Below are 25187 nucleotides of genomic sequence, written 5' to 3' on the forward strand. Positions count from 1 at the left end.
TTACAGACCAATATCACTGATGAATATAGATGCAAAAATCCTCAACAAAATACGAGCAAACAGAATCCAACAACACATTAAAAGGATCATACACCATGATCAAGTGGGATTAATCCCAGGGATGAAAGGATTCTTCAATATATGCAAATCAAACAATGTGATACACCACATTAACAAATTGAAGGAGAAAAACCATATGATCATCTCAATAGATGCAGAAAAAGCTTTTGACAAAATTCAACACCCATTTATGATAAAAACTCTCCAGAAAGTGGGCATAGAGGGAACCTACCTCAACATAATAAGGCCATATATGACAAACCCACAGCAAACATCATTCTCAATGGTAAGAAACTGAAAGCATTTCTTCTAAGATCAGGAACAAGACAAGGATGTCCACTCTCGCCAGTATCACTCAACATAGTTTTGGAAGTCCTAGCCACGGCAATCAGAGAAGTAAAAGAAATAAAAGGAATACAAACTGGAAAAGAAGAAGTAAAACTGTCACTGTTTGCAGATGACATGATACTATACATAGAGAATCCTAAAGATGCCACCAGAAAACAACTAGAGCTAATCAATGAATCTGGTAAAGTTGCAGGATACAAAATTAATGCACAGAAATCTCTTGCAATCCTATACACTAATGATGAAAAATCTGAAAGAGAAATTAAGGAAACGCTCCCATTTACCATTGCAACAAAAGAATACCTAGGAATAAACCTACCTAGGGAGACAAACGAACTGTATGCAGAAAACTATAAGACAGTGATGAAAGAAATTAAAGATGATACTAACAGATGGAGACATATACCATGTTCTTGGATTGGAAGAATCAACATTGTGAAAATGACTCTACTACCCAAAGCAATCTACAGATTCAATGCAATCCCTATCAAATTACCAATGGCATTTTTTACGGAACTAGAACAAATCGTCTTAAAATTTGTATGGAGACACAAAAGACCCCGAATAGCCAAAGCAGTCTTGAGGGAAAAAAACGGAGCTGGAGGAATCAGACTCCCTGACTTCAGACTATACTACAAAGCTACAGTAATCAAGACAATATGGTACTGGCACAAAAACAGAAACATAGATCAATGGAACAAGATAGAAAGCCCAGAGATAAACCCATGCACATATGGTCAACTAATCTATGACAAAGGAGGCAAAGATATACAATGGAGAAAAGACAGTCTCTTCAATAAGTGGTGCTGGGAAAACTGGACAGCTACATGTAAAAGAATGAAATTAGAATACTCCCTAACACCATACACAAAAATAAACTCAAAATGGATTCGAGACCTAAATGTAAGACTGGACACTATAAAACTCTTAGAGGAAAACATAGGAAGAACACTCTTTGACATAAATCACAGCAAGATCTTTTTTGATCCACCTCCTAGAGTAATGGAAATAAAAACAAAAATAAACAAATGGGACCTAATGAAACTTCAAAGCTTTTGCACAGCAAAGGAAACCATAAACAAGGCGAAAAGACAACCCTCAGAATGGGAGAAAATATTTGCAAACGAATCAATGGACAAAGGATTAATCTCCAAAATATATAAACAGCTCATTCAGCTCAATATTAAAGAAACAAACACCCCAATCCAAAAATGGGCAGAAGACCTAAATAGACATTTCTCCAAAGAAGACATACAGACGGCCACGAAGCACATGAAAAGATGCTCAACATCACTAATTATTAGAGAAATGCAAATCAAAACTACAATGAGGTATCACCTCACACCAGTTATAATGGGCATCATCAGAAAATCTACAAACAACAAATGCTGGAGAGGGTGTGGAGAAAAGGGAACCCTCTTGCACTGTTGGTGGGAATGTAAATTGATACAGTCACTATGGAGAACAGTATGGAGGTTCCTTAAAAAACTAAAAATAGAATTATCATATGATCCAGCAATCCCACTACTGGGCATATACCCAGAGAAAACCATAATTCAAAAAGACACATGCACCCCAGTGTTCATTGCAGCAGTATTTACAATAGCCAGTCATGGAAGCAACCTAAATGCCCATCGACAGATGAATGCATAAAGAAGTAGTGGTACATATATACAATGGAATATTACTCAGCCATAAAAAGGAACGAAATTGGGTCATTTGTTGAGACATGGATGGATCTAGCGACTGTCATACAGACTGAAGTAAGTCAGAAAGAGAAAAACAAATATTGTGTGTATATATATATATATTTTTTTTTTTTTAGAAGAATTTTTTTTTTTTAATTTTATTTATGGCTGTGTTGGGTCTTCGCTTCTCTGCGAGGGCTTTCTCTAGTTGTGGCAAGCGGGGGCCACTCTTCATCACGGTGCGTGGGCCTCTCACTATCGCGGCCTCTCTTGTTGCGGAGCACAGGCTCCAGACGCGCAGGCTCAGTAATTGTGGCTCACGGGCCTAGTTGCTCCGCGGCATGTGGGATCCTCCCAGACCAGGGCTCGAACCCGTGTCCCCTGCATTGGCAGGCAGATTCTCAACCACTGCGCCACCAGGGAAGCCCACAAATATTGTATATTAACGCATATATGTGGAACCTAGAAAAATGGTACAGACGAACCAGTCTGCAGGGCAGATATTGAGACACAGATGTAGAGAAGAAACGTATGGACATCAAAGGGGGAAAGCCATGGGGGGTGGGTGGTGGTGGTGGTGTGATGAATTGGGTGATTGGGATTGACATATATACACTAATATGTATAAAATGGATAACTAGGACTTCCCTGGTGGCGCAGTGGTTAAGAATCTGCCTGCCAATGCAGGGGACACGGGTTCGAGCCCTGGTCTGGGAAGATCCCACATGCCGCGGAGCCGCTGGGCCCGTGAGCCACAATTACTGAGCCTGCGCATCTGAAGCCTGTGCTCCGCAACAAGAGAGGCCGCGATAGTGAGAGGCCCACGCACCGTGATGAAGAGTGGCCCCCACTTGCCACAACTGGAGAAAGCCCTCGCAGAGAAACAAAGACCCAACACAGTCATAAATAAATAAATAAAAATTAAAAAAAAAAAGGATAACTAATAAGAACCTGCTGTATAAAAATAAATAAAAGTCAAAAAAAAAGAAAAAAAAAAAAACAAACCCAAGTTTGATATGGGCCAATAAAGTAACAGCTACTATAAAGATATACTCTGTCTTCTGTGACACGCTTATCACATGCTAAATATGACCAAAACAAAGGAGGCAACCCTACTGTATTTAATCTGGTTATAAGACTTTTGGAATATTAGATTCAATTCTGGGTTCCATATTTTGAGAACAACACTGATGAAGGAAGGTTCTGGAATTCAAACTATATATGGAATTGTTAAACTGGGAGTATTTAGTAGAGAAGAAAAAATAAGCGGAAGACATAATGATTGTGCTTAAATGTTTGTATAGTTACCATATTGAAAAGAGAATATTGATCCTATATAACTCCTGAGTAGATGTTATATAGAATTCATTTTGGGTAACATGACATCTGCCAAAGGAGATACCCTCAAATGGATTTGAATTTGCCCCTTCACCCAGTGCAAATTTAAGGGGAATTTTACTTAAAATTCACTAAATAATCCAATAAAATACTATACCTTATAAGAGTAAATTCTTATAGGAAAATATTTTTACTAAGCTTATTCTTCACAAATGTGTTCTAAGATAAAATATTACTGAGGGGAAAAGAAAAATGCACCTAACTTACTGAAGTTATATTATTTTCCTCTAAACAATTTAAAGTGGAAAAAAAGGAGCTTAAAGGTGAACTTTAGAAGCTATGTAGAAGAGTGATGAATTATTTAATAGATAGTATACTGCAATTAAATATAGCAGGTTTAAAGTTACTTAATTGCTTTTCATTGTTCCTGTAGGTCTTCATGTTCCTAAATCTAAAATAGGACAAAAGTATTAATGTAACCAAAAAAATAAAGTCTTAATAAATATTTCTTATACATTTACCTTAAAAATTTAGGAGTGTAATTAATTATATAGATCTTTAGGTAAATCATTCATAATCAATGAACACAGCCCTGAATCATAATCAAAACCATAAAAGGCATGGAGAATATAATTCTCTAATACAAACTGCCTTTAAATAGCCTAAATTAAAAAAATAATCCTCTGTATTGGCTTATACTACCAGAAATCAGATGAAGACGTTTATTATAATATTGGGTTGGCCAAAAAGTTCGTTCGAGTTTTTCCATAAAATGTTACATGACTACTTGGGGGAATAATTTCTCACAGACAATAAGAATACACATTTTCCAAAAATAATAAGTTTTCTTTACTATACAACCGTCAGTTGGATGAGAGCAGAAAATCACAAATGCTCACTCTATCAAATAATTTTCACAGTGTAAATAAATGTAAATTCATAAATGTAAATAAATATAAATTTATGTAAATTATTGAGAACTAAATTAAAGAACAACTAGCTTTTCCAGTTCTTGAGTGACAAATATCACTGAGTTATTACTGGTTTAATACTTGCAGTTTCTTCTCCTAAAAAGCAATTTCTACTTCTGAGCCAGATTACTCGTAAGTGAGAAAACAGTATTACTTGGACAAAACCTGTTATTCCCCACTGTCCCTCCCATCTTTCCAAGTTTCCTAATTAAGTTACTGCTAAGACTAAAGTACCCTTACAACTGGAAATACAAACCTACTTAACTAAATTCTCACCTTTTTTTCACTCCATGAATCTTTGGAGGAAAGGATAAAACTAGCAATGTACACCATAACAGAAATAAATTAGCTCAGAACCACTGTTAAAATACCCTATTTATCATATTAAGTTCTCCTCACTAAGGACAAGAAATACAAAATCTACATCAAAACCTGTACTTCCTCATTATGTGAATCTCAAACCTTTTAACAGGGCTCCACTTAACTGTACTTAGGTAAGCATTTTTTTTTCATTAAAGTAGGAAATGGACAAACCCAATAAAGCACTTCCTACTTAATCATATGACTGCCTATTTATCTGTGCTAACATATGATAATCTAAAAATAACCCACTTTTGGTCTAAAACACACTTCTGACTTTCTCCTGCTCTTGCAACAAAAGAAGAAACTATTTTCCTAATTATGACTCATCCATCAAAGTAACCTGAAAGGCATAACAAAAAGAGTGTTAGAGGTCAATGCCACAAGTAGCAGGAAGTGAGCTGGGAGACTTGAGCTTTACATCTCCACCAAAATTTCAGATCTACTCTGCATTTTCTTTTCCAAATCCTTTGGTAAAACTGGCACTCCAAGATGATATGGCTGTGTTGCTTTGATTCTAAGGTATGCATGCCTCAGACTGAGCAGATAAAATCAACTTAGGCTGGAAATTAAGTTAGTATTTCCTAAACCAAAGGTAATTTATTGTGGTAGGAGGGAGTCTAAACACATGCTAGGTAGTGGTAGAAAATAACTCTAGATACTAAACTTGCACAGATATCCCATTAAGGGCAGTGTTGGCCCAGCACTGTTCTCTGACACTGCATGACAGAGGGACCTGGATTACATCTCATCTCTACCACTTACTAGGGGTACAATTCTTAACAAGATATTTAAGGCTCTATGCTTTTGGTTTCTTCATCTGTAAAATGGAGATAATAGTGTTATTAAAGATTAAATAATACACATGGAAAGCACTGAACACAATGTCTGATATATAAGTATGAACTCAAATGCTGTCAGTGAGTAAATAATTAACACAAATAACCAAGAGTTGAGAACACCATTATTTTTTTTCTTCTAAATAAAATTAAATATTAAGATCTAAACTAATTCAAAGCTAAGAAAGCAACTCAGGTCCTTCATACTAAATTTAAGTTCAGCCCTCTAGTACTTATAAAGACAGAATAAAGAGCTAAAATCAGAAAATCCTGTTCTTAAGTCTTATCTTTAATACCACTTATCAGATAAACTTGAATAAATCATTCATTTCTATGTTTGTCTATTTCTTAATGGTATGTCTTCTCATACCATCTATCTATTCCAATAGAGATGCACAGTGGTAGATTCATAAGGTGTGAAAATTTAACATTCTTTGTATATAGAAGGGGCTAGTATTAACAAAGTATAATAGTTTAATTATAATTCAAGTTTTCCCCATCAAAACTATAGGCAAACATCACCCATCAAGAACATGCAGTTAATAAGGCATACAGAAATTCCAGGCATTAAAAAAAAAAACTTAAACCTATTCTTTCCATTTATGATGAACAAGTATTTATAACAATTAGTAACATAAGGCAAAGTCACAGTAATACTATTAATTTGCTAAAACTTTATTCTTCTCCCTACTTAAAAATAGCAAGTGAAAACAAATTGTTTTATCAGATACTTAATAAAAATAACTATACAATCATTTTAACTGTCCTAGAGTTTTACAAATGCTACAAGAGATTTCATCATTAAAATGATAAAATTCAACTTACTTGTATCTGACAGTTTGTACAGCTTCTACTGAAACATTATTAACAATGCATTTAGCTGCACATTCCAATCCTTGCCAGACAGTTGAAAATCCTGCAAATACATTGAAAAGTAAGTAAAACCAGCCCTCAGCAAATAGATCTTCCTAAATTTTTAGACCTTTATGTTACCTTGAACACTGCTTGCTGCTACAACCATAGCACCATCCAGGGGAGACTTCCCATTTTTGTCTTTTTTAAGAGATTCTGGAACAAGTTTGCTTCCATGCTTCTTGACATGTGGAGCTAATTCCTTTCCAACACAATTTGCTACAGTACAAACTCCGTCAACTAAAATAACCATAAAAAAACAAAAACAAAAAAACTTAGCAAAAAATGTATTCTTCCCTTGATTTTACCACTCTCACTTAGCAAAATTCTTCCATAAGCATCTAAAGTTGTTTTACTGTATAATGTTACCATTCCTATTTAAAAAAGAATGAAAACAAGGTTGGTTACTTTTTAAACAAAGGTTATTTCTTAGTTTAGGATGTGTTTGCAGAGCTTACTGACTCTTAAATATAATGTTCTTTTTGGCAATTTGCTTAGAAGAGAACCATCCACCTTTTCTATCTGCAGTGCAAGACTGGTATGTCCAACTTTCATGTTTTCCAGCTAAGTGTATTCATACTTTTCCTCCCTATCAGCAAATACTCACTGAAATAGTAATGAAGTATTTAAGTCTATGTAAAAGTAAACAAACCAAAAATCTGACTCCAAAGAATACCAAATACCAAAAAGATAATCTTACTAAATTTTATGACAATCCACTAAGGAGCTATATGACCATCTTAAAATACCAAACTTCAGAGCTGTGATCCTCAAAGGAGAGGGGTTTAGAGGCATATTACTAGGGAAGGCTGACACCAGAATCACTAAGTCAGCTTTCTTTACTCAAGACAATACATCCCTCACTCTTGACTCTCAACTGCTTAGGAAGTGAGTTGTCCTTAAAAGAATATGTCATATTCAAGGATAGCAAATACATTCCTTTTCAAATGCAGTCCCCTCTCCAACACATCAAAACAACCCCTAACCAGTGTTTCTCAAACTTTAATATGCAAATAAGAATCACCTAGAGATCTTATAAAAATGGAGATATTGAATCAGTAGGTGTGTCAAGTGCCTGAAATATTTCTAAGGCTCTCAGGTTGATGTTGCTGGTCTACTGATTCTACCATGAGTAGAAAGGCAAAACTGCTTTGTCCTAATTCTTTACTCTTAAATTTAAACCATCTAAATGAGATTTAACCTGGACTAAGAGATTACTTTTAATTTAACTGAAAAAAAGTAAAGGAATCTAAAGTTACTTTACCCAGGAACTGACTGACTTTCGCTGCTCCTCCGGTAGCCTGCTTTGCTATATAAAGTCCCTTGGTCACAGCTGGACTAACTTCCACTGGTTTTTCTTCTGGTTGAATCCGTTCTCGGAGTTTAGAAGCGCCTTTCTGGATGGCTTTGCCAGTAAACTCAGCACCTTTGACCAAACCCCAACTCACCCAGGAAGCACCTTTTTAAAGGAAAATTTTGAATTGCACAAAATTAGGACTGATTATACCTTTAAGCCCTTTAACAAATAACTGATCAACAGGAAAAAAAAACCAAGGAGTTCAATATTCAAATCCCAAACATGCCATAAATTTTCAAGCCAACTTTGTACCTGTAGTGTTCTGCCTGGAATATATACCTTTTCTAAGTAAATTCGTCTTTCAATACTTAGGCCATATATCACTCAACAACAGTTCTGTATTACTCTGTGCTGTCACTACAACTTGTAGGCATCTCTATATATTACTTACCACAGTATACTATTGTTAGGGACTAATTTTGGGTTTTGGTGCCATTACGATGGTATTTGGCTAGAAGACCCAGTATCCTTGTTCTTTTTGCCTTCGTGCAGGCACCACTTTTCCCCCACAAAGCCTTGAAGGAGACAGATACACCAACAATCTGTATCTCAGACACCAAGGCAGAACTTTTGCTTGTTTGCTTTCGGCTAAGGACATAAGGCAGGGGGTCCTGCTCCTTCCTCAATCCCAAATCCCTTGATCTTAGCACCTTTTAATTTGCACTTTAAACCTGAATGACAAAGACATGAGAACTCCCAAAAAATTCAGGAGAAGAAAAACTCTAAAAGAAAGGAAGATTGAGCTATTTCTAACTATTTCTCATGAGACTTGGCCCTAGCCTTTTGCCTTGTTCATGCTTCTTGCAGCAAGAATGAAAGCAGAGATTGTCCGAGAGAAAGCAGGGTGACAGAGACTTCTCTAGTGAAGAGAAAAGGCCTTGAGCCAGACAGCATGTGGGAAAAGGAGATGTGGGAAGGAGATGGGAGAACCAAGAAAACAAACACAAGGAGAACAGTTTTCCGTAAGAGGGGGAGGAAAGTGTTACCCTCCTCTGGGGAGAGTTACAATTTTAAATATCTCCTTTTTGGCTACACCCTGAAACAATGAGCCTTTAAAAATACTTATGTATGTTTTCCAAGATCTGTGCCATGGTTTTTACATAATTACTTCAGCCCATTAGTAAGCAGGCATCCAATGATAATGTGAAAATTATACCCGTTTATTTTAAAATGTGAATGAAAAGTACCAAGTAGTAACTGATTGGAAAAATTGATGTGTTTCTCTTCCTGTTTCAGACAACATGTCCACCTCTGGCTCCAACCCTATCCCCACTGTCCTACCCTTGGCGGAGGATCAGGGCTCAAACCCAGGCAAACAGGTTCCAGCCAGGAGTTCACATAACAATAAAGGGACTGAAGATGTCTAGTCAAGAAAAAATTATGTGTTTTTAGAGTTAACTGATAGATTGAAAAGTGTTAGGTGAAAAACAGCTTGAAGTTCAAGGAAAACTAATAAATCATAAAATAAATGACAATGAACAAAGGTGAGCTCAAGTAGACTATAATCCTACAAAGAAACCATATCAAACAAGGGGAGGGGCTTCCCTGGTGGTGCAGTGGTTGAGAATCTGCCTGCCAATGCAGGGGACACAGGTTCGAGCCCTGGTCTGGGAAAATCCCACATGCCGCGGAGCAACTAGGCCCGTGAGCCACAACTACTGAGCCTGAGCGTCTGGAGCCTCTGCTCCGCAACAAGAGAGGCCGCGATAGTGAGAGGCCCGCGCACCGCGATGAAGGGTGGCCCCCGCTTGCCGCAACTAGAGAAAGCCCTCGCACAGAAACGAAGACCCAACACAGCCCAAAATAAAAATAATAAATAAATAATAAATTAAAAAAAAAAAGATACTAAATCTTTAAAAAAAAAAAAACAAGGGGGAGGGAGTCCATCGATGACTTTCAGAAAAATAAGTGGAAGTGAGATAAATGAAAAGTCACAGGACTAATAAAGAGAAAAACTAGATGTTAATTATAAACAAGATATCACCATGGAAGAGATAATTAAAACTGTAGAGGCTGCAATGGAAGCTATGGAAATACAGTATTTCATTGGTAGCTATTAAGACCTTTTAAATGGCATGTGTAATGCCAGATATAGATTTATTCTATCCATGTCTGCGTCCTACACACCCAGTTAATGCTGAGATACAGCAGGCAATGAATGAATGCTGAATAAATGAGAGGTTGGCAGATGACATAAAATGACCTAATTCAAACCTAACCCAGTGGGGACTCTATTCAGTCTATTGCCACCAATCTTCTACCTCCTCCCAAAGTAGCTTATTAGACTCTACTCCATCTAAAATGTTTGGCGGCTGCCTTCTTAAAGTGTAAGTCTAGGCTTCTCAAGCCAATTTTCTACAAGTGTAAATTTTAAGCAGTTTTTTTTTTTCACCTCTTACATTCATAAAGTATAAGACTATAGCTTTTATTGATCTTTACTCATCATTGGGCTAAGGTGAATGAGCTCAATTTAGATCCCTGGTTACTCATATTTGTACAGAACCTACATGAGTCAGGTAGAAATAGTTTTTTGACAGATCAGATAATTTTTTCTGGAGTAAATCATGGATATTTCTTACACCTTTCTCTGTTACTTGTACCTTAAGTAGTCAGTGAGCTAGTTGTTTTTCATGCTACCTATTAAAAGGAGGTATATAAGGAGACAGGTATTCTGATTGGCAGTTAAATAGTTTTAATGTTACTATTAGGGCTATTGCTAGAACTCTAGCCCTGAGGATACAGGATGAAAAGGAAGAGAGTTAACAAGCCTGAAGACACTGAAGTCCCAAGTAGTAAAGAAGGTCTCTAAGTGTTACCAGAAGGTAGTTTTGGCTCATTTTCAAATGATGCACTGCTAACAGTTCTTCTGAAATCTCTGAAGAGATCTCTCCTCAGGGTTAGCTGGCTCTCAGGATGATCTACTTCTTCGAATAGAACCAGTGTGTGGAATCTGTATGGTGCCTAGGAGGCCTAAGATTTTGTGGCACGTGGTATTTTCCAAAGATGGTCAAAAACAGTACCTCCTATTCCACATCTTCTTTCAACATGACCTTGACATTCTTCCCATTGAGAAGTGGGGTCTATGTCACATTCCCTTGAATCGGGGCAGGCTTGTTACTTGCTTATAACTAATGATGCTGGAAATTTCCAAGAGTATGTCAGAAATGGTAATGCAGCTTCTGCCTGTTTGGTGGACCATTCACACTTGAACCCTGAGCTACCACGCAGATGCCAGATGAGCTTAAGGCTGCCATGCTGTGAGGAAGTCAAGAGGCATGGAGAGGTCATGTGTAGGCAGTCCTAGATCTTGAGCTCTCCTAACCCAGATGCCAACTTCAGTGTGACTGAAGGAGTCTGCAGATGATTCCAGCCCCCAGCTACTGAGTCACTAGTCGGCCTTTGAGTCTTCCTAGCTGAGGCCCTGACATCATGAAGCAGATACAAGCCATTCCTGATATGACCTTTTGGAATACCTGGCCCACAGAATTCCTAAGCATAAACAAGTAGTTGTTTCACATCATTAAGTTTGGGATGGTTTGTTACACATGGATACTATACAGTCTTATAGCAGTATAAACTCGAAAACTTAATTACCTTTGAATTTAGTTATATACATATGTGTGGATAAGGGCTAATTTTCTGAATACTGACCTAATACACAACTTAGCAGCCTGTAAAGCTAGGGGGCAAGGTAGTAAGAGTGAAGGTTTTTCTTTACAACTTTTTTTTTTTGATGTGCACCATTTTTAAAGTCTTTATCGAATTTGTTACAATATTGCTTCTGTTTTACATTTTACTTTTTTTTTGGCTGGGAGGCATGTGGGATCTTAGCTCTCCAACCAGGGATTGAACCTGCACCACCTGCATTGGAAGGTGAAGTCTTAACCACTGGACCACCAGGGAAGTCCCTTTACAACTTCTTTAAAAATCTCTTTCAAGGTTAAATTTTAACTGTTACACATATATTTGAAAATTTGGCTTTATCTTTTCTACTTGTCTCAAGCAGCTCTTTGACACTGGGCAAAATATTTTGTTTGCTCCTAACTACTTAATCATTTTTCACTTATTTTAGTTTGCTGGTTTTTCACGTTAAAGATTTCCTCTGCTTTAGACACCTTCGTTATTTTAATGAGTTTAAACCTATAAACCAGAGATGGAAACCTATACTGATAGTCTTTTAAATAACTAGTCAAGATCCCCTTACTGGGTCATGAATTTGACTTACTGAATAATAGTGACTGGCAATGTTTTCTAAAAAACAAAATAGAAGGTCTCAATCTGAGAGCTACTGCAGTTAAATTGTTAACCAATTAAAGTATAAACATATGTGTCAGTAATGATTATTTTGTTTTTAAAATAAATGATCTGAAGCCCTTTCTAACCATAATTAAATAGTAGGGTCTACTTCCCAAACAGCTTGGCTGTAATTCTCAGGTCTCCTCATGCCTGTATTGCTATAAGGTTAGGGGAGTGCTACTTTGCTTCCAAAGACGGATGAATGTCATTTTTTTGGTGGAGAAGGAGGAAGGAGAGGGGAGAAAAAAAGATTAAGGGGGAATTTCAAAGGGGAAAGGAAAATAACTAATTTTATGTTCAGAGCTATTCTGAAAGTTTGGAGATTCTTGAAGCTTTTCACTACCAATTTTCCCAAGAGTAAAACAGAGAATAATAGACCAAGAAGAACTTACACCAATATGACAATATGTGACATTCAAAGAGACTAGTTCCTTCTATTTTTAAATATTTATAAACTGATCATTTAAAACCAAAACATAAAATAGTATCTTTCCAAGTATTCTCTAATGGGAGTCAAAGGTTTCACATTATACAGGCAAAAAAGTTAACATTACTATAATACCTGACAAAATGTTTTGAGCCACTTTCTCACTCCATTCAGGTAATTCCTTTGCTTTTTCTTCTGAAACTGGCTCATAAGGTACAATGTGACTCAGATTAACTTCTTCACTTGAAGTACCTTTGGTCTAAACAGTAAAAATATTTCAAAATGTGAAATAAATACTAAGAGGAGGAAAAAATCATAAGCATTTTGTAATAAAATATTAAGCCAACAAATACTAATTAATGAAAATATTTCCAGCCAGCCTAGTTATAAGTACATTTTATTACATAAAGTGCAATACCATAACCACCATGAAGGTGAAAACTGTTCTGGTCTTATGTTAGGTACCATTGGTAAGTAAGATTTAAATACCAACATACCTCCAATACAGCATGTATCAAATTATATTTAAATTGATTAACTTTTTTCTTTCTTTGACCACTCTGAGTTCCTTCATAGAGCTATCATCCCCCTAGATATTCGTATGTATGCATACAGTACTCAGTAAGGTTAAAAGATTTCTGTTAAATGACTCAGTCAGTAAGGAAGAATGTATCCAAATAAACTGGTTCTGACAGAAATCAAGTAAAAGCAAATAAAAGTATATAAACACAGAATCTACCAATCCATTTAAATGGAAATGGGAAACACAGAAATACTTGTACTTTGCTAATTTAACAGCTAGGGCCAACACTCAAAATCTAAAGCTAAATTTGTTTTCATTCTAAAAACTTAGGAGTAGGCTAACTCAGACCTCATTGTAATTTGCAACTTCTATCTTTGACAATGTGCCAATGTCCCTAATATATAAAGAGCTCCTAGAAATTGTGAAGAAAAGGACTAACAACCCAGTAATAAAAATGGACAAAGGACATAACTAGACATCACACAGAAAACAAAATTAAAGTTACCCTTATGCATTTGCTCAACTTCACTCATAATAAAATTGATGCAAATTAATATATTCCAATATATTTCTCTCATCATCGGATTGGCAAAAAACAGACCGCCCACTCTGCTGAGCAGGCTGTGGGCAGACAGGTACGCCCAAACAACTACTGGCACAGTGAACAGTATGCTCCTTAGGGAGGGCAATGTAGCAAAATCTATCAAAATTACAAATGCATTTACCGGTTGACACAGTAACCCCATCTCTAAGAATTTATTTGATGAATTACCTGCAGATGTATGAATCAATGGCTCCACAAAGTTATTCATTGAAGCACTGCTTGTAATACCAAACAATCACACCGAACACCCCTCAATAAGAGACTGATTAAAGAAACTATGATATATTTATACAATGAAATATGAGGTAAAAAAGACTGAGGAAGTTCTCTATTTACCCCAGACTTCATTATCAAAAAAAAAAAAAATATATAGGACACTCTATATGATGTTCCCTTATGTATAAGAAAGGGAGAGAAATAATTACAGATTTTGTTTGCTTTTATCTGCCTCAAAAAACCCAGGGAAGAAACACAAGATCCTAATAAAAGTAATTACCGACAGTGGCAGAAGGAATGGTGTAGACAGGGACAAAGATGGGAGTAAAGCTTTCCAAAGGTATATATATATATTTTAATATAATTAGATTTTTTTTTAACCAAGGAATTAAATTTTTAAAAATGAAGTTCTAACTTCCATTTTGGACTGCCAATGTCCTCATAAAGCTGGTCTAAGATGCTCAACATAACCCACAGTGACAGTTGGCAAGTAAAAGTAGAATATTCATGTGATATTCATTAATTCCAAAGACAATTACTGAGCACTTATAGTATGGAATACAACAAAGAACAGTACCAAACTGTTTATAATTCAATGCTCACACAAGGCTACTTTCTTTCACCATAGGTTTGCTTATTTCACCTTCGGGGCTCATCTTAGCCATAGTGCCTTCCAGGAGGAGCCTCCTTAACTGCTTCCCACACCACTCATCTATGTAGAAGGTACAACCTAGCGTTCTATACAACTTATGTACTTTCATCTAATGATCACATTGGGTAGAAATTATCTCTTTGCTAATCTGTCCTCCCCACTAGATGGGAAATATTCTGAGATGAGAAATTTAAAATTTTTCCCACTATGCTCAGCTTTCTAGCACTCAATAAATATTTCCTAAACTCTAATCCAAATTTACCATTTGGAACATATCACAAAATCTAAGAAATGAAAGAAGAAACTACTAAATGTATTTTTTAAAAGCCCATTTTCTCTGTTCTGTCGACTACTCATGAAGAAATAAGGAACTGAATAAGAATGGTAGTGTAAGGAAAAGCATACCTAGCCCCAAGATCTTGGTGTATATAGGAAGGTGGAGAATAACACAAAACAAAAAAGCATACACATCATTAACGTAATTATAAAAATCTTTCAAATAGTTGCAAAAAACTATCCCCCCAAACATAGATTATCTTTTAAAACAGTTTAAATAACAAATACTTGGAAAGGGAATATTAAAGCTGATTATAATTATTTTACCAGTGATCTCTTTGTGAATCTGCAAGTTGCTCTGCTTCAGTAAATGGGGATCTTATAAATAATTTAAACTGGTGAAAGGTACCATTAGAATAGAACACACACTCATACCTTGTTGATCTTTCACTTACTCTACTTACCTTCTTCCCCCGTTTTCCCTTATGACGCACATCCTTACTGCCTGGGTCCAACTGTCTCACATCAGTGCCACTGGCTTCCTTCAATTGGTTAGAGGGGCACCTTGATCTTCCAGGGATTTGGAATTCATTTTCTCCTTCTGCCCGGTCCCAGTTGGCCTAGGGAGTAAAGGCCTAAGCTTAGCTCAAATTCAAATTTCCTCTAAGCTATGGTACACTATGCTCCAATAATACACCTATTCAAATGACAGTGTTTTACAACTACTTTTACTAGTCTTTCTCTATACTTTTATCTCATCACCAAACCTCAAACCTTTCAATTCTTTGGCTCACAGGATATAGCCTAAAGCAAATTTCAAAAAAACAAGTACAAGAGATAAACTTACAGCAGTAATTGGTACAAGTGATCATTAAATCAGATGCAGCTACATTTGAATTTAGTTAAATAATAAATTATAAGTTTTAGGAAACACATACAAGACTAAATGAGTTTAAAGGCAATTAACAATTGGGAGATTGGGATTGACATATATATACTAATATGTATAAAATGGATAACTAATAAGAACCTGCTGTATAAAAAAATAAATTCAAAATTTCAAAAATAAATAAATAAAGGCAATTAACAAACCTCACATCCAGTTTAACTACTCTGCATTGTTGGAAGGTTGATTTTGTTTTTCCATTTTGCACTCAGCACTAAAGGTAATCTGCTTGCATACACTTTGCTGAATGAATGCTTAAGAGTAAAGGCAAATCAAAACTATAGCTAGTAACTAGCTTTTGTTTACTGTTGGGAGTTCTAGGACAATACAGAAAACTAAAAATAACATTCAACCAAAAAATAAAACTGAACAGAGGAAGTAAACATATAACCTAAACGTCAGTTTAATTTCTTTCCTAGAGCCCAGTAATATAGGCCAAATGAATGTAGGGGTAAAGGGAGAAACAGCTCCATAAAAGGTCTGGAATACTTAAGGAATGCCATTTCATTCAGCTAGTAAACAGCAAAGCTTATTAGACTTAAACCCATATCCATTTGACCATGTTGCTGCCTTTGTAAACTCCTCTCCTAAGCACATCGAGGCTACACACACTTCTGTATGGGGGTCGTGGGTTTTGTTAACACAGCTTAAGTATCTAGTATTTAAGAACATGTTGATCACCAGGTCATTCTCATATATAGTTCTTACTGCGTAATGCTGAGATGACTCTCTGACCTTTCACTTAGCTGGTGATCTGCTCCCACCACCTTTGATCTTAAATTTTTAATACAGGTATGGATTAAAAGTGTATTCTACTTCCTCAGAAAAAAGGAACAAATTTTTCATGACTGAACTCAAAGGAAACTATTTTTTGAAATCCTCCCTGACCTCCTTTCACTTTTCTTTCCATCACCTATCATACTGTACTGTGGTTATTCAACAGACTGTAAGGTGCTCAAGAATAGGAGCTGTTATATATGTATCTTTATAGCCTCCTCTGTTCTTTCTTCCCATCCCATCATTTAACATAGAACCAGGTTAAATAATGAATTCTAAGTATCTGCTGAATGAAAGAGAAAATAAAAGATTACACTACCAAGCTGTCAATCTCCTTCAACCTCAGATAACTGTCAGTATTCACAATCAAACATATTTTTCCCCTCTTGTCCTACGTTAGGATGGGCAAGAACACCTAAAGAAAATATCTCCATTATACTCTATTTCAACTCCCTATAACAGATCAGCATGTGGGCAGAGGAAATGGGCTAAATAAGGCAAGTTCACAGGATGACCAACCGTATTTTAAATCACATTTTATTTTGCTTTCGTTCATCATGAGAACAAAGACAATTCCCTCAAACAAAACCTGTTCCTCAAGTCATACCCCTAAAATGTCCAATATTACCCAGATGCTAATGCTGAAATTACCTTCATTTCACCATTTAGTCCCATTGGCCCACTTTCCCAACTGAGAAATAAGACAGTGGTCATAACAAAAGCAAATATTCACAGAACATTACTACTTGCTAGCACTGATGTAAGTGCCTTAATGTATTAACTTTTAATCTTCATCACAGCCCAATGAAGTGGATGTTATCATTATCCTGATTTTATGATAAAGAAACTAAACTATAGAGAAGATCAACAGCTTGAGTTAAACAGCTATTAAGTGGAAGAGTTCAAATTCAACAGAGGCAATCTGACTCCAGAGACCACAATCTTAATCACTATTTACAGCCAATTCCCAGCTTGTATTTGTGAATACGCAGGCAAATTATATACTCTCACTTTCCTAACTATGATCACATTAGAGCTTATTACAGTTTCTTTAAAAGCAGAAGTGCTTTTGTTAAAGTAGGTTTACATCCTGAAGGTGATTGCATAAGTTACCTGGAGCCGAAGGTCAGACATTTGTCTTAATAGATCCTCAAAGAGTTCTCTATCATCTTCTGGTAATTCAGAAGACAAGACGACCCCCACAAAGCATCCTGATGCTTGTAACATTGTATCAGGAAACATGTAGGCTCCTACAGTACATTTAAGAACTGGAGATCTATCAGGAACTAGAGGATACAACCAGTCACAAACCTGAAAAGGTTAATTTAAAACAAATCAATTAATAGAACTAGGTTTTCACCGAGGTTTTAAATATTGTTATACTAGCAAGCACACATTTTAAAGTTTGAAATGCATTTTACAAGGCTTTCTAGAACCATCAGCATCGACAAACCCCCAATAAAAATCAGCCATTTGCTAGTCTGATCTCCCTGCAAAACACTCACAGGAACTGTGCTAAAAAATGTTATTGCTCCACTAATTATATAGTCTTAAAGCTGGTGCCCTTAAACAGCCCACTGTTAACCAACGAGTCTAGCTTTAAATAAATGGTCAAAGTAAATTAAGGTTTTCTTTATTATTCAAATTAGACACCCCTTTGTGGAAATATATGAAATCAAACTGTTTCCGAGCACTCCAAACGTATTTACTGATTTAATCCTCTTCGTTAGTGTTGTCATTTTAACTACAAGAAAACTGAGGCACAGAGAGGTTAAGTTGCTCAGAGTCAACACCAAGAAGTGGGGCTAGGGTTTAAGCACATCCTATCTGCCACCGGAGAAACTAAACAATTATTTTAATTAGAAACCCAGCATTCAAAATGTTGAATTTTCTTTTAACTAAACCCAACCTGATCTGACAGAGCAAGAAGATTAAGTTACATTTATGGGTTCACTATCTATTGTGAAGTTAAATCAAAATGACACAACGTTGCAGGGCAATGACGCTGCCCTGCAACGTCATCTGGGGACGTCAGATTATCACAATAGGACTTAATTAAGCTCACCTCCTAGCGATCTAAATTCAGAAGAAACTAAGTTTAAATCAGAATACCCAAATTATTCATTTCCATTATTCTTTGAGTGACCAGAATATAACTTCGCCCCTCACCCAGGACACTCTCTTCCTAATATTAAGAAACTTGGGAGAACAATAGATTATCAAAATACTGTGTGATAAACATGAGTCAAAGGGATTAAATATTTCATATAAACGATGGAAAATTCTGGTATACTATCATCATCTCTGACCAACAAAATGCAAATGTGCAGGGATCAAGCACTCAAGTCTGACTCTTTCCTAGAAAGTGCTTAACAAACATTTTCAAATTCTTTTTTTTAATGGATTCTCTCTTTTTTAGTCATCTCAAAAGCCACTCTCCAACTTTTATAAAAGTCAAACTTCAGACAAGTTACAATAAAACTGATTACTGTATTTTCCGAAGTATGATATATAATCATCTGTGGTATATGAAATGACTTCAAGTAATATACAAACTAAAGTCGAGTAGCAACATATTTTAACATGTATTAGGGAAAAATACAGTATCTTTCCCTCAATTTCACAGTTGTTATTGTTTAGGAAAAAATTAACAAATGAGACATTTAAATAAAAATATGAATAACAAGTGTTGGATTTAACAAAAAAAATCATAATGGTTGTACTTAAATGACTAAAGTTTGGGAAAGGTTTCTTTTACTATGGCATGATTTCTCTAAGATTAACTACATTCTGGTCACCTTGATTGAAATGGAGTATCCTCAAATCTTCTCAAATAAAACTTTATAGGCCTTTCTTAGGGTAGATTATCACAGATTGGTGAGCTCATCCACCATAGGCTGACTTCTCCCAGTTTCACTATCAGAGGGCAATCTCATGTCCAAGTTCCCTATGAACTGACTATAAATTTAACAGGTTTAAAAAGTATATTAAAACTAAAGTGAAGAGAAAAATAGTTTTTAGAAGCCATAGAATTCTAGTCTGCCTATTTAAAACCAAATTAATTTCTAATTTCCTAAATAAAGCAATAGTGATTTTTTTTGCAGCATAAGAAATTACATCTAACTTCTAATACTTAGTTGTTTCAATGTTTGTTTTTTAGAACAAAAAAATTCAGTGAACACCTGGTAACTCTCTTTAAGGACACTGCTACAAATATCCGAATACATGTAAATGAGAGCCCGTTAAAAAGACTCAAACTTTGGGGGCTTCCCTGGTGGTGCAGTGGTTGGGAGTCCGCCTGCCAATGCAGGGGACACGGGTTTGAGCCCTGGTCTGGGAGGATCCCACATGCCGCGGAGCAACTGGGCCCGTGAGCCACAACTACTGAGCCTGCGCGTCTGGAGCCTGTGCTCCTTAACAGGGGAGGCCGCGATAGTGAGAGGTCCGCGCACCGCGGCAAGGAGTGGCCCCCGCTCGCCGCAACTAGAGAAAGCCCTGGCACAGAAACGAAGACCCAACACAGCCAAAAATAAATAAATAAAGTAATTAAAAAAAAAAAAAAAAAAGACTCAAACTTTGGGTACAACTTTACTTTTTATTTAGGACTCAAAATAGGAGATGTTGGAAAGGTTAAAAACAAAATTAAAAGAACTAAGACAGAACAAATTTTTACTAGAGAACAAGTCATTTTAATGGTTGAGCTCATGAGCTCATTCTACATGTAGAATGTTCCTGACGTTCATTCCCCGCACCTCCAGTAGCCCAGGCCCCAAAGGTTTTTTACATTCCACTTTTACTCTATTACAGATCAGCAGAAAGTATTATATCTTTTATCAGCCCCCTCCCGATCCCAATCAAAAAGCCTACTCTTTTTAACCTCAAGGCTTCTTTTTTAAAATAACTTAGGAGATTCACACTATTCTTCCTGTCCATTAATGAAGTTTTCCTTTTAACAATGCCCCAAAATATCTCCTTTATACATCCCCAGTAAGTCTCCAACTATCTTTAAACAAGCTTCAAGTTGCCTCCATGTACAAGCTGCATAAGAATTGAAAATAGAATATACCAAGAGAGAAAATAAATCTGGGTAACTAGTACTGTAACTAAACCACATCATCTGGACTCTGGATAAAAGCACCTGCCTTGCTCAAATAGTCATCTCCCTTACATGCAAACCCTTTTGTTACACCCAATGTATACTGAATCCTTACTTCTAGAACCCCATCTCCCTGTACCAATGTCCACTCTTTTAAAAACAGATTGATATTGGACCATCACCTTCAGAATACCTTACTAATTCCACAACAGTTTCCTAACAACAACCTTTATTTAGCACCAGTCTTTGTTCTTGGACCAAGGGCATCCTGGTAAATTTATGTGCTTGGAAAGTTAGGACTGCATCTTAGATGATCGTCACAGTCTCTACTTGTAGACCAGGGTTTCTCAACCTTGGCATGACTGAAATTTTCAGTTAATTGTTTTACTGAGGAGAGCTCTCCTGTTTAGATGTTTGGCAGTACACCTGGCCTCTACCCACTATACATGCCAGTAGCAGTAGCACACTCCCCAGTCCCAGCTGTGACAACCAAAAATGTCCCCAACTACTGCCAAAATATCTCAGGGTGAGGAGACTAGGGGTGGGGGGTATTCTTACTAGTTGAGAACCACTATTCCAGACACTGGATCTAGCCCAGTTCAGCCCCTCAGCTGGGGCTTGACATGTATAGAAATTTACAGTTATACATTCACACATGAGTTACATAAATCCCTTTTGAAATCAAAGTTATTACGTTTCTTCCTCAGATAAAAAATTACAAGTTAAGGATGAATATTCTGATCTCCCTCAGGTTCTGTATTCACAAATTTAGTACTAAAACAAGAGTTTACATCTAAAGAAAAGGAAAAAGAAAGGCTATCAAACACAAACATAGATGCTCAAGGCTCATAAATTTCATGAAATATATTTAAAAAGGAACTAGAATTTATAATAATCTTTTTGCACTTACTGTCTTGGACACATTATAAATATTTACAAATAAAATTAATATATTCTACACATATTTCAAATTATGTTTACATTTTTCTTTGGCTTACCTGAAGAAACCCAGGAGGACGGTTTAGAACTGTATCAAGAGAATTATCCAAGAACCTCACGATTCGAAGGTACCCAGGATATGAAGGTGCACTAACCTCCCCTGCAGGATTTACAAAAAAAATCTGTACTCCATTTGGTATCAAAATCAACTCATCTGCATCTAGCCCTAAGGTCTCAAGAGGAGGTGGCTGAGAATGATTCCTGTAAAAGTTTTCCCCAACTGATGAGAACTCCCCAGATTCTGTTCCATAGGATACAGTGTAGTGACCCTCAGCAGCCTGAGGGGTATATGCAGGAGGTGCTTCTGATGGATGACTTTGAGACGGTAAGGAAAAAGTACTAGGTGTAGAAACTGATTCTGTACTTGTAGTTGAAGTGTTTCCATTTACTTCATGGTGCTGAGGAAGTGAATTAAAGGACTGAGGCTCCAGTGACTTTTCGGACATATCTTTAGGCGGAAATTCTGGATATAACTTGGGCACCTCCTGAAGATCATTCCGTAGAGAAGTGGCAAGACCCTTCTCTAGAATTTCCAGCCTGGTACGTACATTCTGTAGTGTTTCTTTCATTTTCTGTTGCATCTGTCTAGCAGATTCCCACCCAGGACCTATGTGTTCGGGATCTGCTGATGAAATGCTGATTCCTCTGAGCAAGTGCCCTATTCCTTGCTTATAGTAGTTCTTTGCTTCTTCTTTCTGACCTAATTCATCTGTATTCAGTCCTTTATTAACAAATAAAAAGGCCTTCTTGTATGCTTCCTTGATGATCTTAATTTCAGCAGGTTCTCCATCTTGTGGCTCTTGTTCCATTTCTGCAAAATAGGAAATACATCTTTAATTACCTTATTTAGCTCTTTGTTTACTTATTTATTATCAGTTTTTCCTACCTGAATATATTTCAGAGGACTGGAACCTTGCTTGTCCGTCCTGTTCACTGATGTATTCCCTAAGCCTATTATTAGATCTGACGTAGAGAAAGCACTCAATATGTATTTGTTGAATGGATAAATAAATAATACTCTTGGTCCTAAATATCTTTTTTTTTTTAACATCTTTATTGGAGTATAATTGCTTTACTATGGTATGTTAGTTTCTGATAAATATCTTTTTAATTAAAAAACATAAGAGAATAAGCCAGAACACATCTGTTGAATAATTTTCTTATTCCAGTTTCTTATAAGAAATAAAAGTTTCCTGTATCTTTAAGGTCGGAACAAAAAAGTCTTACTCTAAAATTCATTATAATTCCAGATTATAGTAGCTAATTAAAAATGAGGTTGAATCATACATTGGAGAGGACAGAAATGAGAAAAAAAATGATCTGAATGAAGCTTTAAAGTTACCCAACTTCCACTTAAAGGTGGCAGGTTACTCACATGCAGTTAGCCCTGTTCCCTCCCAAAACTCCATTAAAATGACTTACAAGATTATTAAAAAAGCATAACCATTCTTTTCAATGAGAAAAAGGCATGAACAGGTACTTCACAAAAGAGGATATTTAAATGACACGTGAAAAGGTGTTCAACACATGATTCCTTCAGGGAAATGAAACTAAAATCCATAATATGACCACAGCTGACCCTTGAACAGTAGGGGATCCACTTATACAAGGATTTTTTCAGTAAATACAGTATTGTATTTTCATTTTACAGCTCTTTGAATTAACTAAGTATGGAGGAGAGTTTGTGTTTGATTAGAGATCACATTACGTGGAATCAAAAGAACTAGGGTCTGCGTGCTGTTTCTATCCAAACTGTTTCAGCTTCCTGCCCTTGGATGAGTCATTTACCGATTCCTTTGTGTTTGAGGCAGAGACAGCAGTAGAGGGACTTCTGATCGTGGGGGGGCTGGCGCCCCTAATCCCCTGTTGTTCAAGGGTCGGCTATATATACTTATCAGGTGGCTGAAACTGAAGACTGACAAGTGTTAGAGAAGACAGCAACTGGAACTCTCATATACTTTGCTGGTGGAAGTGAAAAATGCTACAGCCACTATGGAAATTTGGCATTTCTACCAAAGCTACATTCACCCACTCTATGACCCAGCAATTCCATTTAGAGGTATATAACCAAGAGACATGAATGAATATACATACCAAAAACATGTACAATAATATTCACAGCAGCTTTATTCACAAAAGCCAAAAAATCTAAACAACCCAAATGCCCACCCACAGGAGAAGGGATAAACAGTGGCATATTTATATTATGCAGTAATATGCAGGAATTTTTTTTTAAAAATTGATGCCTGTAACGCTGATGAATCTCACCAACTGCACAAAAGAAGCCACATACAAAAGACTTCATATTGAGACTACTATACTATACTATATGATTTTACAGGTAAAGTCGAGGAACAGGCAAAACTAGTCTATTATGATAGAAACAAAAATAATGATTACAGGTGTTGGTATAGACTTGGAAGGGACACAAGGGGACCTTACAGCATATGGAAATGCTATCTTGATCTGAGTGGTGATTACATGGGTGTATACATACATAAAAAATCTGTAAATTTAAGATTAGTGCACTATATTGCACATTATATCCTTTAATAAAACAAGTAACAAAGCCATAACTCACAAAGAGGGAGTATGAAGAGTCAACAGGGCTTTGTTTCTGAAAAAGGAGGAAGACAAGTAGTAACTCACAAAACAGATTTGAGAAAGCTGAAGCCTACACTGTCAATCGGGAAACCAGAGAAGCAGCCCCAATTATATCTCATCACAGAACCTCCAAAAGGCACAGGAACTGATGGGATTCAATCTTCCTCTGGAAGAGGGAGTAGAGGTAGAGCTGAAAAAAGGACTGATTCAAAGCTAATTTACAAAGTAGACCTTGAGATCTCTCCTATACCAAGCACCCCAAAACACTATTTCTCTCCATCCCTGAAAGAAGACTGGATATTTTAATTCAAAAGAGCATAAAATAAAATGTCTCAGGACAGGGAACTATCAGACATGATTAAGGGTAAATATCAAAAGCAGGACAATGAAAAATTAGATACTGAATACTGAGACCTTCAACCTTTTCTCCCCAACTTGGGTCTTGGAGTCCAGGCAGATAGGTACCACTCCAGAAAAAAGATTATAGTGTCTTCTCTGAGAAATCTGACCACCACCAAGAGGAAAAACCTAAAGAAAGCGGCACTGAGGGTTCCCCCAGGAACTGTCCAAGCAACTAACTCTTCAGAGAAGCCATGGTTGATAGGTTCTACCCCAGAGAGTCTCCAATTAACTTTTTAGTGCCCCAACCTTATACATAAGCAGAGAGCTGAGAATCAGAAAACTGGTGAGGAAAACATCTAGTATGAAAGAAAAAAAAATAAGAACAATGCAATTTGGTTGAAATGGATAATATGCAGGGAGTAGAACACTTCCAAAAAACCTTTGTATCAACATAAAGAAAAAAAAAATACTGCATCCATGAAATAAAAACAGAATATACACATACAAAAAAGGACAAAGAACTAAAGGAGCTTTTAAAAATTATATATAAATCAGC

General features: G+C 36.4%; 1 protein-coding gene across 8 annotated transcripts in view; it reads right to left on the reverse strand.

Annotated features, from left to right (window-relative positions):
- Positions 1-25187, reverse strand: part of SPART (spartin) — a 42983-nt gene that overhangs the window by 8930 nt on the left and 8866 nt on the right. For 4 of the 8 annotated variants that reach the window (XM_082365443.1, XM_082365444.1, XM_082365442.1 and 1 more), the window contains exons 2-8: positions 21685-22496; positions 17704-17901; positions 15332-15487; positions 12732-12855; positions 7781-7975; positions 6598-6756; positions 6430-6520 (exon numbers count right to left, since the gene is read on the reverse strand). In XM_082365443.1, the coding sequence (XP_082221569.1) occupies positions 6430-6520; positions 6598-6756; positions 7781-7975; positions 12732-12855; positions 15332-15487; positions 17704-17901; positions 21685-22494 (1733 nt within the window). In that variant the 5' untranslated portion in view covers positions 22495-22496. The remainder of the gene's footprint in view (positions 1-6429; positions 6521-6597; positions 6757-7780; positions 7976-12731; positions 12856-15331; positions 15488-17703; positions 17902-21684; positions 22497-25187) is intronic. The other 4 variants (XM_082365446.1, XM_082365448.1, XM_082365445.1 and 1 more) reach the window with 3 other exon arrangements.

This window comes from Balaenoptera borealis, assembly GCF_965194805.1.
Source record: "Balaenoptera borealis genome assembly, chromosome: 18".
Lineage (NCBI taxonomy): Eukaryota > Metazoa > Chordata > Mammalia > Artiodactyla > Balaenopteridae > Balaenoptera > Balaenoptera borealis.